Source organism: Elephantulus edwardii, unplaced genomic scaffold, assembly GCF_000299155.1.
Source record: "Elephantulus edwardii isolate Elephantulus edwardi_28Jun2011 unplaced genomic scaffold, EleEdw1.0 scaffold00083, whole genome shotgun sequence".
NCBI classification, from domain to species: Eukaryota; Metazoa; Chordata; class Mammalia; order Macroscelidea; family Macroscelididae; genus Elephantulus; species Elephantulus edwardii.
This window is the reverse complement of record NW_006399833.1, coordinates 9,024,998-9,041,340: the sequence shown is the minus strand read 5'-3', so window position 1 is coordinate 9,041,340 and position 16,343 is coordinate 9,024,998. Positions and strand designations below refer to the sequence as shown.

The window sequence follows — 16,343 nt, the reverse complement described above, 5'->3', positions numbered from 1 at the left end:
TAGCTTTCAGTATGGACTGAGGGTCAATGTCAAGAAGACAAAGATTCTCACCACTGGACCAATCTGTAGCATCAGGGTGGATGGCAAAGAGATTGAGATTTTTCACAGCTTCAGTTTGCTCGGCTCCATGGTCAACACTCTTGGCACCAGCAGCCAGGAAATAAAAAACCGTATTGCGATGGGAAAGTCTGCTGTTAGGGACCTCTTTAAAGTACTCAAGAGTAACGGTGTCTCTCTGGAGACTAAGGTGCACCTGATACAGGCCATGGTCTTTGCGATCACATGTTATGCATCAGAGAGTTGGACAATGACTAGGGAGGATAGAAGGGGAATTGATGCCTTTGAACTGTGGTGCTGGAGAAGAATATTGACTGTACCCTGGACTGCCAAGAAAACAAACAGATTCATCCTAGAGAGGGTTAAACCAGGCTACTCCTTGGAGGCAAGGATTCTGTGGCTTCGTCTGACATACTTTGGACATGTCGAAAGGAGAGACAGGTCTTTGGAGAGGGACATCATGCTTGGGAGGGTAGAGGGACAGCGCAGGAGGTGAAGACCCTCTATGAGGTGGATTGATTCAGTGACTGGGGTAATCGGGATGGGTGTGTCAGAGGCAATGCGATTGGCACAGGATAGAGCAGGGTTTAGGGCTGTTGTACATAGGGTCGCTATGAGTCACAAACGACTCGACGGCACATAACAACAACAACAACAACAACAACATGTCACAACCAATAGGCTGGCTATTATCCAAAAGGGAAGACAGAAGAAAGGAAAGAAGAAACAACTGTTGGTCAAAACATCGACAAAAATGGAAACGTCATGCATTGCTCATGAAAATGGAATAATGGTGCAGCTATTGTAGAAAACAGCTTGATGTTATCTCAAAAATTAAATATAGAATACTATGCAAGTATTCCATCTATAGATGTATATACAAAGACTTGAAAGCAGCTAATCAAAGAGATGTTCACTGTAACCTTACTCATAATAACCAACAGGTAAAATCAACTAAAATGTCCATCAAGAAATGAATGGATAAAACCATTATTGTAGAATGAGTATGAAGATCCATGAAGGGGAAAAGGGGGAAATAGAGGGGTGAAAATGGGTGGCGGGGGTAATCATAGGGTTATGCAATTTGATAGCGGAGTGAAGAAAATGAGAGATCCAGTGTGAAAAACAATGCATTCTAATAATAAACCAGTATAAAATTTTAAAAACCAAATTATAAAATGGAAATTAATGAATAAAAATGTGGTATGTATGTATGTAAATAGACAATTGTTGCTGTTATTGTTGCTAGTTGCCTTTGAATCAAGTATGTCTCATAGTGACCCTATGAACAACAGATCTGAAACTTGCCATATGCTGTATCATCTTAACTATCTCATATACTTGAGCACATTGTTACAGTCACTTTGCCAATCCATTTTCATTGAGTCTTCCCCCTATTTCCCTGGCCCTACACTTTTGCAAGCATAATGTCCTTTTCCAAAGATTGTCCTCTCCTAACAACATGCCCAAAATATATGAGACGAAACTGCACCATCTTTGTCTCCAAGGAGCACTCTGGTTGTGCTTTTCCCAAGACATATGATATGTCCATGTGATATTCAGTACTCTCTACAAACACCACAATTTAAAGGCATCAATATAATTTTGGTCATCCTAAATGGTTTTACTCTATCATAATTCAGACGAACCTTGAAAACACTACAATGAAATAAATATGACACAAAATACAAATATCGTACTATCTCACATTAAATACCTAGAATAAGCAAATTAATAGAGACATAAGGTAAATTAGTCTTTATTAGGGCCTTTGAGGTTAGTACAGTGGGGAGTCTTTGCTTGAGCAGTACTAAATTTCTGTTTGAGTGATGAAAACATTTACAAATAATAATGAGTAGTTGTATAACATGACCAATAAACACTTAAAAATGTAACAATGACACAATTTTATTATATTTCTTTTAGCAAAGTGAAAATCTTTTAAAGCTGAAGAATCTTTAAGTTCTTGGAATTAGTATGGTATGGTCTTCTATCAGATACTTTCACTAACACAATTATAAATAAAAACAAAGCAATTGGAAGAAATACAGTCAGAGTTCTCCTTAGAAACATGAGTGATAAGACTTTATTATCCTTTGAGCATATTATCAAAAGGGACTAATCCATAAAGAAGGCAAATTATGCTTGGCATGTTCAGGAAAAAGAAAAAAGGGGATAAAGAAGAGGAAGATCCACAATGAAATCAAATGGCATAATTGTTACAACAATTAGCTCAAACATACTTATTTCAAGTATGGCATAGAACTTGGCAGTGTTTAGTTATGCCATGCATAAGTTCACTCTGAGCTAGAGAAAATGCCATGGCACTTAACAACAACAATAACTTGATAAAATAGCAAGTAGGTCAAATACATTAGAACATAAAAGTTGCTTTGACTACCTGGAATACACAAACAGGAAATTGTGAGTCAGCTTTTGAAATCTGAGGTGTATGAGAAAGATCCTCTACCAAGTTGATTGTAGGATAAGTTTTTTGAAGCTTATTGTGAGAAGAGGTGTTATCTCAGAATTTGTTCCTTAAAGAAATCTTATGTGACATTTTCTTTAAAAACACATAAAAGATACTTAGAGATGACAACTGATGTTTTCAATAAGCATTTTTCTTCTACAAGAAAAGATATTTTTGCTCATTTGAAACAATTTTTTTTTCATGTGAATCTAGTTACACATTAGAAAATGACCATTGAGAGGGAGAGAGAGCTGGCCAGGAGGAGAAAAATCCAAATGTTCACCAGATTCAAAAGATTCTTTTAGGCAAATGGGTCAAGTTCTCTCAGGAGGTTAGTGAGTGCTGTTTGAGGAGAACAAGGTTGTGAGTTTGGGATTAGTATATAGAGCCAGGTATAGTGAGTGCTGCTATGAAAAACACCATGTGAATGTACGAACTGAATACACAACTAATAATTAATGAAGCAAAGCCCAGAGAAAGATTCTCCCTTAACTTCATCAGCCACTCAGGAAAAAATTTTCTCACGGAAGAAATGAAATTAGATCTATGAAGTACATGCATTTCTGAGAGTTTCAAACAAAACGTGGCTTTCAAAGGAGCTGCCCCATAAATGACTTGTTTCCTAAATCTCTGCCTAATAATACTTGTCTCCAATGCTCTCACAGGAGGGCTTAGGGATTCTGGGGAAACCTGCAACTATTCATCTTTCAGAGGATATTGAGAATCCATGTTTAAAAAGAAAAGCAACTTAACTTTTATCACTAAATACATAAACACCAGTTTTTGCTTTTGGATGTAAGAGCTGTTTTCCTACCACTATTTAGGAGTCACTTTTCCTTTTACTGAATTTCAACTGTAAATGAGAACTATAAATGTAGTATTTTGAAACTAAAGGCAGTTCATTCTAGTAACAAAAGTTTTCAAAACTGTTTCTGTGACCTTCCCTATAGTCCTTAACAACATTGTTCATTCAAGCATAAAATTAAGGGACAGTGTCCTACATGTACTTTTTAGATGTACACTCTGACTCAATAGGCTTTGAGAAGTGCTATGACTCAACATCTGAAATACAATTGCTTTTGATTATTTCCCAGAAGTTAAGAGGAAGGTAACATCACTGTGATATCACCAGGATAATATTATGTTAGTTTACTCTTGGAGTAAAGAAAAGCTGGCTTGAATCATGACAGCAAGTGGAAAAGGGAGTTGAATGCAAGACAGGTTATTTGGGGATAAGATCACCACTCTCAGATATACTCTGCTTCATATGTACTATTATTTAATTTTCTCCTTCACTCTGACGGCCTAGTGGTAAGGAAGTTGTATGGCCAACCCCAAAGCAGGCAATTTAAACCCACTAGCTGATCTGCAGGAGAAAAAGAATAATCTTCTCTCACGATATTCACAACAAACTCTCTGAAAGGTCAACTATGAGTTTATTCTGACTTGACGATAATGAGTTACAACTCAATGGCACGTAATACAACCACAAATCAGTGTTGGGGTTTTTGGTTTTTGTTGTTGTGATGGTGGTGGTGTACCATCAAATCAGATTCTACTGGCACAGGAGGAGATGGCCCCTCATGCAGCAGAGCATCTGGTGGATTCAAAACAAGCTCCTTCAGGATTGCAGCACCCAAATCAGGTTTTTCCTTTCCTGAAAATACCTCCCTCTGTTTCCTCTGACTAGAAAAATCTCAAGATTAATCAAACCCTATATCTTCTGCAAGGCTTAATAGAACAAATTCTATATCTTCTGTAAGTCTTTCTCTTGTTTTCCCTTCCTTTTTATAATCAGTAGCGTTCACATTCACACTTACCTTGGTGGTCCTTATATTGCTTGTTTCATCTTCTTGTTCTAAGACATGTTATCAAGTTGACTACAATTCATAGCAACACTATGAACAATAGATCTGAATTACTGCTCATGCAATACTCTCCCTTCTACACTCATAAATGCCTGTTAGAAAGTCCTGTACATGTTACTGCTGTTGTTCTTAACTGCTGTCAAGTTGACTCCAATTCTTGGCAACCCTATGCACAATGGAACTAAATATTGCCCTTGACATTCAAACATTATGAGGTCTATAGGATTTTCAATGGCATATTCTTATAATAGATCATCAAGTCTCCTTCTTTTGGAAGCTCCTCTGAAATTTGTTCAGTATCATAACAGCACACAACCCTTCCACAACAAATGAGTGCACTCTAAATGTGCATAATAAATGTGTAAGTAAATCTAAATGTGCATTAGATACATTGGTCAGAAATCTAACTCAGTTCTCTCATAAGGAAGGTGAGAATTTGATCACTGAGCTACTACTGCCCCTATCTTGTTCATAGCAGAGAGTCAATCATGTGAGTGTCAGTAAGAGGTCATTTTAATTATGAAAATGCAATCCCAATACAAATACCAATCCCATTCTTCAACGAGATGGAAAAGGAAATCTCCAGTTTCATTTGGAATGGAAAGAAGCCTCAAATAAGCAAGGCACTCCTTAAAAAGAGAAAAAAGGTAGGAGGCATCTCAATCCCTGATTTAAAATCCTACTACACTGCCGTGGTGGTTAATACTGGTACAATAACAGACATATAGATCAATGGAATACAATTAAGAACCCAGAAATCAGCCCATCTACCTATGGTCAACTGATTATGGACAAGGAGATGAAATCAGTTAAGTGGGGAAACGACAACCTTTTAAACAAATAGTGTTGGAAAAATTGGAAAACTATCTGCAGAAGACAAGATCCACACCTCACTCCAGACACAAAAACCAACTCTAGGTGGATCATGGACCTAGGACTAAAACCAAGGACTATAAACGTCATTAAAGAAAAGCCTGGAAGAACTCTAGAAGTCCTAATCCACAACATAAACAGTCTTCCAAGTATAGCAACTCAATGGCACATAACAACAAAAACAACAGTATCCTAAAAAATCTACAACCAGGAGAAGATAAAATAGATGAATGGGACCTTCTAAGAACCTAATGCCTATGCAGATCCAAAAACTTCTCTAACATGGTAAAAAGGGAAGTCACAGGCTGGGAAAAAGTATTTGGACATGTCAGATAAGGGATTTATATCTAGAATTTATAAAATACTTGAGCACCACAACAAGATTAAGGTAAACAATCCAATTGAAAACTAGGAACATGATGTGAACAGACACGTCACCATTCAGATGGCCAACAAGCACACGAAGAAATGTTCAAAATCCCTAGCTCTAAGAGAGATGCAAATCAAAACAACTATGAGATATCATCTCACTCCAGTAAGAATAGCAAAATTTAATAGAACAGCAAGCAACAAATACTGGCGAGGTTGTGGAGAAACTGGAACCCTTATTCACTGCTGGTGGAAGTGTAAAATGGTGCAACCACTGTGGAAGGCGGTATGGCGCTTTCTCAAAAAGTTACAGAGATACCATTTGATCCAGAAATTCCACTTCTGGGAATATACCCCCAAAAGACCATAACTGACATCCAAGCAGATATATGCACACCCATGTTTATCACAGCTTTGTTCACAATAGCAAGAAGTTGGAAAAAACCTAAGTGCCCATCAACAAACGAATGGATAGAGAAGCTGTGGTATATTCACACAATGGAATCTATGCTGCATTGAAAAACAAGGAACTCATGCAGCAATATATCCAAAATGGGTGGCCCTGGAGGACATTATGCTGAGTGAAATATGTCAGTCATAAAGGGACAAATACTGCATAGTGCCACTGTTGGAAAACAAGACTGACATCGGCGTTGGGGGAGACTGAGAAAGATGGGATAAATAATATATACTGCATTGAAACAGATGAGGGAGAAAACTGTTTAAAGGGGATAAATGATTGGGTATTATTTTAATGACAGGAGTTCAGAACAACGGCTGCATAGTGGGGTGGCCATTGGGGAAGGGATTGAAAAACAATGAAAGAATTTTTCTTTTACTTTTCAAAGAGAAGAGTGTACTGGGGGGAGGGGTGGTCAGGGAGAAAAGCGCAACAATGAATGAATGGAAATCCAAAGTCTCTGTAAATTTTCATTAAAATTAATAATAATAATAAAAAAATTTAAAAATGAAATTAAAAGTTGAGATTAATAAAAGAGGTCATTTTAGGCTCTTGAATAAGTTAGGCTATTGATAAGAGAGAGCAACAGCCTGACAATTATTTTGAGACACACTTATGAAAACATAAAACATATCAGATTGCTTTCAGATGAGTGACATTCCAATGCAATTACCTAAATTGATTGGCCCTTTGTGGAAAATTTGTGGAGGGTTGGCTCCTTTGAAAGAGGGTGAGGATTTCTGTTTTGTTTCTCTACATGTAGTCATTTTGGTCAAATAATCAGCCAATTAAGTGACTGGGGTTCATGGACTATTATTTTCTGCTTTCCAACCAGTTATTATAGTGCCAGATAGATATAACCTCAGTAGCCAGAGAGCTATAAGAAGTAAGCAAGTTCAGTGAGAATAAGTAATATTACCACAATGAGGATGAAAGGATAGAAAGGTTAAAAGAACCCTGAATTGGAGAACCTTGAAGAGTTCAAAATTAATCTTGGCCCTAGTTAAGGGATTGATGGATTCTTTAAAATGATGACCAATAGCTCAAAAAGGCAGTATCATGAAAATACACACTGAATTTTAAAATTTTAAAATCACCAAGATGGTATGAGTAGACACAGCAGGGAATTTCCTCTACCTCTTCTGGGCTGCACTGCAGCCATTGCCACTAGGTGTAGCTGATAGACATCAAGAATGGAGTACCGTAATTTCTAATTAACATTTTCCAAAATCAAGTATGACTAAGAACAACTCAGGACATTTGTTAGATACATAGATCTGGAATTTGATTCTGCAGCTCTGGATGAGACTCAGGAGTTTGCAATTTACCAACTAGGTGATAAATCGGACCAAACTTAGAGAAATGCTGACTTACCTGCATCAAGCCTCACGCTCTCCACACCTGTAGAATGTTGGTAACAATATTACAGTTTTCTTGGCTTCCTTGAGATATCATAAGAATCAACCCATTTATAATAGGAAATTGTAAATAGTAAATAGTAAGTTGGTATATTGCACCCAATGCTTTAATTTTTTAAAAGGTAGAATGCAATTGCTTAATTACTTGTTATGCTGTATCTTTTTCACATAGGCATTTTTATGTATTTTAAATTGATATGTCTTGTGCTCGGCTGCTATCCATTCCAAGACACCTCAGAAGAAATTCCTGATGATCTTCAACCAAAAAAATCAGTTGCTGAAGAAAATCTTTATAAAATTGGAATCAATTCAGCAGTAATGGGTTGGTTGATTGGTTGGTTGGTTGATTGATTGATTAGTTTTTGAGAGAATAAAGACTTTTCAAAAAGCATGGACATAGAGCCAAATGAAGATCCTAGCTTTAGTCATTAGCCACAAGCTCATTGGGCAAACATACCTCAATTTACATGTGGAAATCAGGAAATATTTCCTTTTGAATAGTATCTTAAATACACAAAAAACTCTCAGTAAACGTTAAAATGCTATACAAGTATTTTTAAAAAAGAATGGGCCACCACTATAAAGTTAATCTATTTGAGAGAACAAACATGCTGTGCATTTTGAACCCAAGCTATGTTGAACTTCAAACCAGTATTTAACTTAGCACGATGTCAGTTCAGCTTAATGTCACCTAAATCTCTCAGGGAAAGGGATGTTCAAGGAAGGAATTTTATTGAATACCATAAATAGTAGTCATCAGTCCACCTCAAAGTGTTCAGATTTAAGGTTTCTTATGACACTCCTCTATAAAGGAGAAATTAAAATATTTTCAATTGCACAGCTATGTTTTATCACTGGTTCTATTTTGAAGGGTTTGGGTAAAGGGCTATAGCTTAATTGCTTTGGTCAGACAAAAGCATGGAAACAAACAAAGCACTACTGACAATCTACAGATAATATGAACTGGATAAATGGGTTAAATGATAATTTTCAAATCCATATTGTTATTTATTCATTTAATAAAGTAGTTAGTAAATTCCTCTGTGCCAGGAATTGTGTTATTGGTGATACTTCAGTAGCAAAATGTAAATAGGGTTCTCATTTTTTTTCTGGGACTCTGTCTCCCAATTTTTTCTGCCTTTCCTGGATGTCATAGTTCAAATGCTGAGAAGATCTGGCTGTAGGCTAACTTCTTCGAGCTTCCAAGTAAAACTGTATCACACAAGCCAGAATTACCCACCCTAGAGAATGAATTTTCAAGTTGTGTTCTTTATCCTATTTTTCCATTATCGAAGACAAGGTTAACACATATTTTTAAAAAAGAGAGAAAGAAAGGAAGGGGGGAAAGACAAGTTTAAAAGAAAATGAGCAAAATGATATTAATAATGTAAACAGAAGAGAACAAAAACTCTCCATGAAAATCTCATTAGTCTCACAAAGGTCAGATGTATCATGTTTCCCATGAACTTTTATAGACTGTATGATACTTCTTAGCCAAGTTTGGTGCTCTTGGTCCACCAAGGTTCAAATCCATTGCTTGGAGGCCTAGGGATAATCATTAGGAAGGTGGAGACCCTAAATATTGAGTCATTGTTGATCTTTAAGAAATCTCTGGCAAGGCCTTAATAATCATTTTTAAATGATGAAATTCTCATTCATTCTCTCTCTCTCTCTCTCTCTCTCTCTCTCTCTCCCCTCCCTTTCGTTTTCTCTCTCTCCCTTTTGCTTTCTCCCTCTCTCTCTTCCCCCTTCTATAAAATCAGAACCGCCTCATAGCTGACCTCCAGAGGGCTTTCAGAGGCTGTAAATCGCACTGGAAGATATTGCCCATCTTTCTCCCACAAAGCTGCTGGTGGATTCAAAATAATACCCTTCGAATTGACAGCACAGTTCCCTACCTAGTAAGCCACCAGAGCCCCATTGATCCAGTAGTACACATGGAAAATTTGAAAATTAAATAATGTGTGATTTTTAGGAGCTGTTGAGTTTACTCTAGACATAGGAAATATATAAAAGTTGTTGTTTACCATCGAGTCAAAACCAATCCAATGGGTTTTCAGAGGCCATTATTTACATAGGAGGAGATGGCTCGTCTTTCTCTCACAGAGCAGCTGGTGGATTCTACCATGTGGCTTCGGGATTGTAGTGCAGCTTTTTGTCACTAGGCCAGTGGAGAAAACACACACACACACACACACACACACACGCACACACTCACACACTCTGATCCTGCACCATCCTCAAACTATGCTTGAGTTCACTGTAGCAGCCCCTATGTCAACCCATCTTATTTGAAAGTCTTTTTCTCTCTCTCTCTTTTCCCCCCTGACAATCAACTTTACTAAGGTGAGAAGTCTTTCTCCAGTACCTAATCCCATAGGTGGACTAAATATACCAATGGCTCATCAAGAGGTAGGTGACACTTGTAGTCCAGGCAGGAAGTCCACACTCAGAAAATATGTCAATAATTTGCAGCACCTCAGTCTCTGTGTTAGGAATTAATTACAGTATTCTGTCCCAAGAGGACACAGGCAAAGGGGAACTGGAAATGCTAGAATTTTTAACAGCACAACACAGTCAACTAGAAAACTAGGCTACAGGAGAACAGTTATAGGAGCTAGTACACAAAGTTGGCACTCTAATGTGCTACTCAAGTGTATTAGAGTTATTGCTTTTGAGTACTGTCGAGTCAGAGGCAGTAAATCTCAGGGGAGGAGATTGTCCATCATTCTCCCATTGAGCTGCTGGTGGATTTGAACCATGTCTTTAGAATTATAGTTCAGCTTCTTACCACTAGATCATGGCAGTAAAAGGTGGATAATGCTTCCTGACCAATGTTAACCCTGATCCTAGAAAATACATGGGGCTGAAGCTTGCATGAGAGAAACAAGTAGCTTTGACTCTGAGAAGAGGAGAATATAGAGGCACAAATGCAGATAGGACTTGCTACTCAGGGCCTGGCCTCTGCAAAGCTACTAATAAAAACAATTGAACAAAGATATAATTGGCTAACTACTTTCATGTTTTCCAACACATTTTAGTCTGAAAAAAATATTTGGAGTGTTCATGTAAATATACTTCTGGACAAAGTGTGGGAGAGGTGCAGAAAGCAAGAGACCAAGTGTACTTAAGTGTCAGCCAGGCTAGAGACCTTTACAGACACAATTTGGCTACATTGTGCAAAGGAGGCATCTGAATGTTTTACCAGGTTTGCATCTATGTGCTGTCAAAGGGGCCTTCCCTGCACCGCAATCCCAGAGGAACACGGTTCGAATCCACCAGACACTCTGCCGGAGAAGGAGGCGCAATATCCTCCTGTACCAGTCAGATCTGATTTGACGGTACACACACACAAAATAAAATAAATAAATAAATAAATAAATAAATAAGGGGGCCTTCCCCAGAGCTGAGTTCACCTGCCCATTCCTACATCAGAGAGAAAAGGACAACATGAGGTAGAGAGTAAAAGGAGGAGATGGGACACCTCAAAAAGAAAACAGCCACCTGATGCCAATCTGGCTTTACATTTGCCACTTTCAGAGTCAGAAACAGTTGACCAGAGCCATTACGTCAAAAGTTGTGCAATTTTAACTTAGCTTCATGCTTTGTGCTTGGGTTAGTATCTGCTGCTCTTCTCATGCAGTGATTAGCCTCCCAACTTCTAGAAAAAAAAAGTCAGTAAATATTTTCTGTAAAGGGCCTGATAGTTGTCCAATAAATATTTCAGACTTTGCAGGCCTCTGTTACAACTGCTCCTTGCCTTAAAACTGTCATAGACAATGTGCAAACAAATGCTCATCGTCACATTCCATTTAAGACTTTGTTTACAAAGGCAAGCAGGGGCCCAGATTTGCACAATGCACTGTAGCTTGTCAAACTCTGCTCTAAACCCATAAATGACCTGTTGGTTTATCATTAGAAGGCATGAGGGAAGGGAGAAACCAGGGAAACTGCAATACATTCTAAAACCAGCTATCAGAGAGAATGTCCAAATAGAAAAGCTATGGGGGGAAAGAAAACAGATTGAGAATGTGATCCCTACTGTACAAAGAAGGAAAGGATCTCAGAAAGCAAGACTGGCTTTTAGGAGAGATAATGAGGCTGCACATTGGAAAGTCTTGTGTGAAAACCAACACCTTTTCCTGATTAAAACACCCAACAAAATAGAAATAGAGGGAAATTTCCTCAATATAGTGAAAAGTACACACACAAAACGAAGAGTTAACATTGTTCTAAATGGAGAGAAATTAAAGGCATTCCCTTTGAGAACAGGAACTAGGCAAGGATGCCCATTATCACCTTTCCTACTCAACATTGCATTGGAAGTCTTAACGATAGCAACAAGAAAAGAGAAGGAAATAAGAGGTATCCGAATTGGCAAAGAGGAGGTGAAAACCCTAAAGACTCAGAGAGAAAACCATTGGACACAGTTGATCAATTCAGCAAAGTGGTAGGATGCAAGATCAACATACAAAAATCTATGGTGACAAAGAGAATACAGAAAAGGAGTGAAGAAAAACAATACCCATCACAATCACTAACCACAACATTAAATACTTGAGAGTAAATCTAACTAGAGACACAAAAGAGATATTGAAAGAAAATTACAAAACATTACTACAAGAAACAAAAAGATACTTGGAGAAATGGAAGAACATCCCTTGCTCATGGATAGGAAGATTCAATATTGTGAAAATGACAATTCTACTAAAGGCAATCTACAAGTTCAAAGAAATCCCAATGCAAATACCAATTGCCTTCTTCAATGAGATAGAAAAGGCAATTTCCAATTTTATCTGGAATGGAAAGAGATCCCGAATAATCAGAGCACTACTGCAAAAGAGAAACAAGATAGGAGGCATCTCACTCCCTTATCTCAAATCCTACTACACAGCTGTGGTGGTCAAGACAAAGTGCTGCTGGTACAGTGATGGTCACATAGAACAATGGAATAGAATTGAGAGCCCAGAAATCAGTTCATCTATCTATGGTCATCTACCTATGAGTTTGGAGACTCATGTGTGAAGTGGCTGGATTCTGGTTTCTCTTGTCTTGATGAGTGTCAGCTGCGGACTATTTGGTGGTTCTTTTTCATTCAGAGTCACGTGTGAGCTGATTGGATATGTGAGATTTAGCTAACAATGAGCTGTGGGCTGGAAGCCTCTTGGTTGAGTCAACCAGGACCTGACAGGTAGTCCTTTGATTTAAAAGGTGATAGGGGTGATAATTGTGTTTGGGATGAACATTCTTCTAAGTGGTACAGCACTGATCTGTCAATTTTATGTACTGGAGTAACTTGGGGTTGCTATGATGCTTAACACTGTGCCATTGGTGTATCAAATATTATAATGTCCACCCAATGTGGACAGTGATTGGTGGAGGTCCTAGATTGATTCAGGTGTTGCAATAGGAGTGGCATCCACTTCCTAAACCACATGCTTCTGGAAACTCTATGAACATAGAAAAACGATGATAGTTATAGAATAGGGCTCAGGTCTTTTGTTCACAGGGTTGCTCTGAGTCATGCTCAACTCGACAGCACTTAACAGCAAACCTCTGGTCAACTGATTAAAAAAAACACATGCACACCAAAAAAACCCCATCAAGGAGACGAAATCAGTTAAGTGGGGAAACAAAAGCCTCTTTAACAAATGCTGTTGGCAAAATTGGAAAACTATCTGAAGAAAACTCAAGCAAGAGCAATCTCACACCATACACAAAAATCAATTGAAAGTGGGTCAAGGACGTAGGACCAAGAACTATAAACTTCATCAGAGAAAAGCTTGGAAGAACTCTAGAAGCCCTAATCCATGATATGAACAGTCTTCCAAGCATAATGAAAATCTCACAACCAGGAGAAACTAAAATAAATGAATAGAACCTCCTAAGAATGTTATCCCTATGCACATCAAAAAAACTTCTCCAACAGGGTCAAAAGCAAAGCCACAGATGGAAAAACTATTTGGTAATGACATACCTGACAAGGGAGTCATACCTAAAATTTATAAAATACGTGAGCATTTCAACAAGAAAAAGGCAAATAATCCAATAGTAAAAGGAGGACAGGATATGAATAGACACTTCACCAAAGAAGACATTCAGATAGCAAACATATGAAGAAATGTTCAAAATCCCTAGCTTTCAGAGAAATGCAAGTAAAAACAACTATGGGGTATCACCAGTAACAATAGCAAAGTTCAGCAGAGCAGTAAACAACAAATACTGATGAGGTTGTGGAGAGATTAGAACTTTTATTCACTGCTGTAGGGAGGGAGTGTAAAATGGTGCAACCACTACTGAAGGCAGTTTCATGCTTTCCAAAAAAGTTGAAATAGAAATACCATTTGGCGCAGCCAATTCCACTACTAGGAATATGGCCCTAAAGAAATTAGAGCTGCCACCCAACTACACACACACACACACACACACACACACACACACGCTATTACTGTATTATTCACAATATCAAAGAGATGGAAGAAACCCAAGTGTCCATCAACAAATGAATAGATAGAAAAACTGTAGTGTACACAATGGAATACTACATAGCACTTGAAAAAACAAGGAATTAATAAAATACTACACAACATGGGTGACTCAGGAGGACATTACACTGAGTGAAATATCTCCATCACAAAAGGACAAATACTGCATAATACCACTGTAATTAAAGAGTACTGACATGAGGGTTGGTCTGGAAACTAAGAGGGGATAAATAATGAACACTACATTGGAACAGATTACAGAAAGAACTATTTAAAAGGAATATATGATTGGGTATTATTATTCCAGAATAAGAGATGCATAGCAAAGTGAACCGGGAAGCGGTGGGCAAGAAGAGAGAAAATTATGCAACAATGAATGAATATTTTTTAAAAAAAATTAACTGGGAGGACTTAGGAAGGAAAATGTACAACAATGGATGAATGAAAATCCATCTTTCCTGTAAACTTTCATTAGAATCACAATAAAAAAGAAAACCATCTACATAAGAAATAAGTTATGAACATAAGCAATTAGAAACAAACATTATGGAAAGCAGTCTGGCACTTTCTCAAAAAGTTGGAAATTGAAATACCATTTGACTCAGCAATTGCACTACTGGGAATATACCTAAAGAAACCAGAGCTACCACCCAAACAGCTGTATGCACACCCATGTTATTCACAAGAGCGAAGAGATGGAAGCAACTCAAGTGCCCATCAACAAATGATTGGATAGGAAAACTATAGTGTGGTCATACAATTGAATATTACACAGCACTGAAAACCAAGGAACTCATAAAACATTACACAACATGGGTGACTCTGGAGGACATTATGCTGAGTGAAGTACCTCAGTCTCCAAAGGACAAATACTGCATAATATCACTGTTATAAAAAAGGACCAACATGGGGGTGGGGGAAACTAAGAAAAGAGGATAAATAATGAACACTGCATATGGTTCAAAGCTCCTTTTCCTTTTTTTATATTTTGCAATGGGATTCTCCCCACCACAATATTTTTATGTTTAGTTCTTTTTCTTTGGTGAAGCACGAGTTTCTTTCACAGTTCCTGATAATTTTAAGCAGTTTGAACACCAGTGGCACTGTTACCTGCTGTCTGGACAGCCTCTTTAGCTTTGTGAGCTTGTAGTACAGCTACAGCTTCATCAACCGTAGAATGAAGAGACACTGGAGACTGAAGCATATGAAGAAGTTCTGAATTATCCATCTCCAGCAACATGCCAGTGACTTTACCAGCCAATGCAGGGTGTATGGCTTGAATAAGGGGAAAGAGCCTTTCACCCAACATATGTTTTTGCTCTTCACGTGAGGCAGATGCCAACTTGGAAGCAGTCAAAGGCTCTTGATCTTGTACATCAATAGCAGGCTGCTGCTTGGTAACTTGTGGTTGTGCATTAAGATGTTTTTGAGGATTGTCAACTCCCACAGCACATTCACCTTGGGGCATGGTGCAGATAGCAGCAGTAGGGGCTGCAGCAGCAACAACCGCAGAATGGGAACTAAAAGTCGGTGTTGATGTGTCGGCAACACATCGAGTAACTAGTGAAGCTGGTCTCACCGCACTAAATGGTGGTCTAGAAGCAGGTGGGTGGGTAGCACTGTTCTTATTTTGCAATGGATGAGGTCTGGCACCCTGAGCAGTCCAGCGAGGACTCGGTCTTAATCGAGGAATTTGGGTAGAAGAATAGTATGCAGCACGGTTCTGAGTCCTTGGGAAAGCTGCCATGAAGAAAGATGCTCGCTTGTAGCGGTTGATCACTGGGTTGCGTCCACCTCGGATGCGTGCCATTCTCTGCATGTACTGGTTAGTAAGGTGAGCTTGGCGATCTTCTTTGCTTTGAGCTAACGCTACATACAATGGCTTTGTGGCCACAGTTCTACCATTCATTTCTATAACTGCTTTAGTGGCTTCTTCTGGGGAAGAGAAACATACAAAACCGAATCCTTTGCTGCGACTGCCCTCCATCATAACCTTGGCACTAGTGATTGTACCATATGGAGAAAACACTTTGCGGAGACGTTTGTCATCAATACTGCCATCAAGATTTTTCACATATAAGTTAACTTGTTGGTTTTTGAGGAACCTATCTTGCTTCATCTTCTCATATTTGCGCTTAAGTTCCATCTGTCGTTCCACTTTTCTCTTAGCTCGACTAACATAAATTTTTTTCCCATTGAGTTCCTTTCCATTCATCTCATCAATGGCCTTCTGTGCGTCTTCATGCTTCTCAAAGTTCACAAATCCAAAACCTTTAGACTTCCCGCTTTCATCAGTCATTACTTTCACACTTAAAACAGGTCCAAACTTGCCAAACACATCTT

General features: G+C 38.3%; 1 protein-coding gene across 1 annotated transcript in view; it reads right to left on the bottom strand.

Moving 5' to 3' along the window:
* Positions 1-15,078: 15,078 nt before the first annotated feature.
* Positions 15,079-16,343, bottom strand: part of LOC102866483 (polyadenylate-binding protein 1-A-like) — a 1,943-nt gene continuing 678 nt past the window's right edge. The window contains exon 2 of the mRNA XM_006889956.1: positions 15,079-16,340. Within this exon, the coding sequence (XP_006890018.1) occupies positions 15,079-16,340 (1,262 nt within the window). The remainder of the gene's footprint in view (positions 16,341-16,343) is intronic.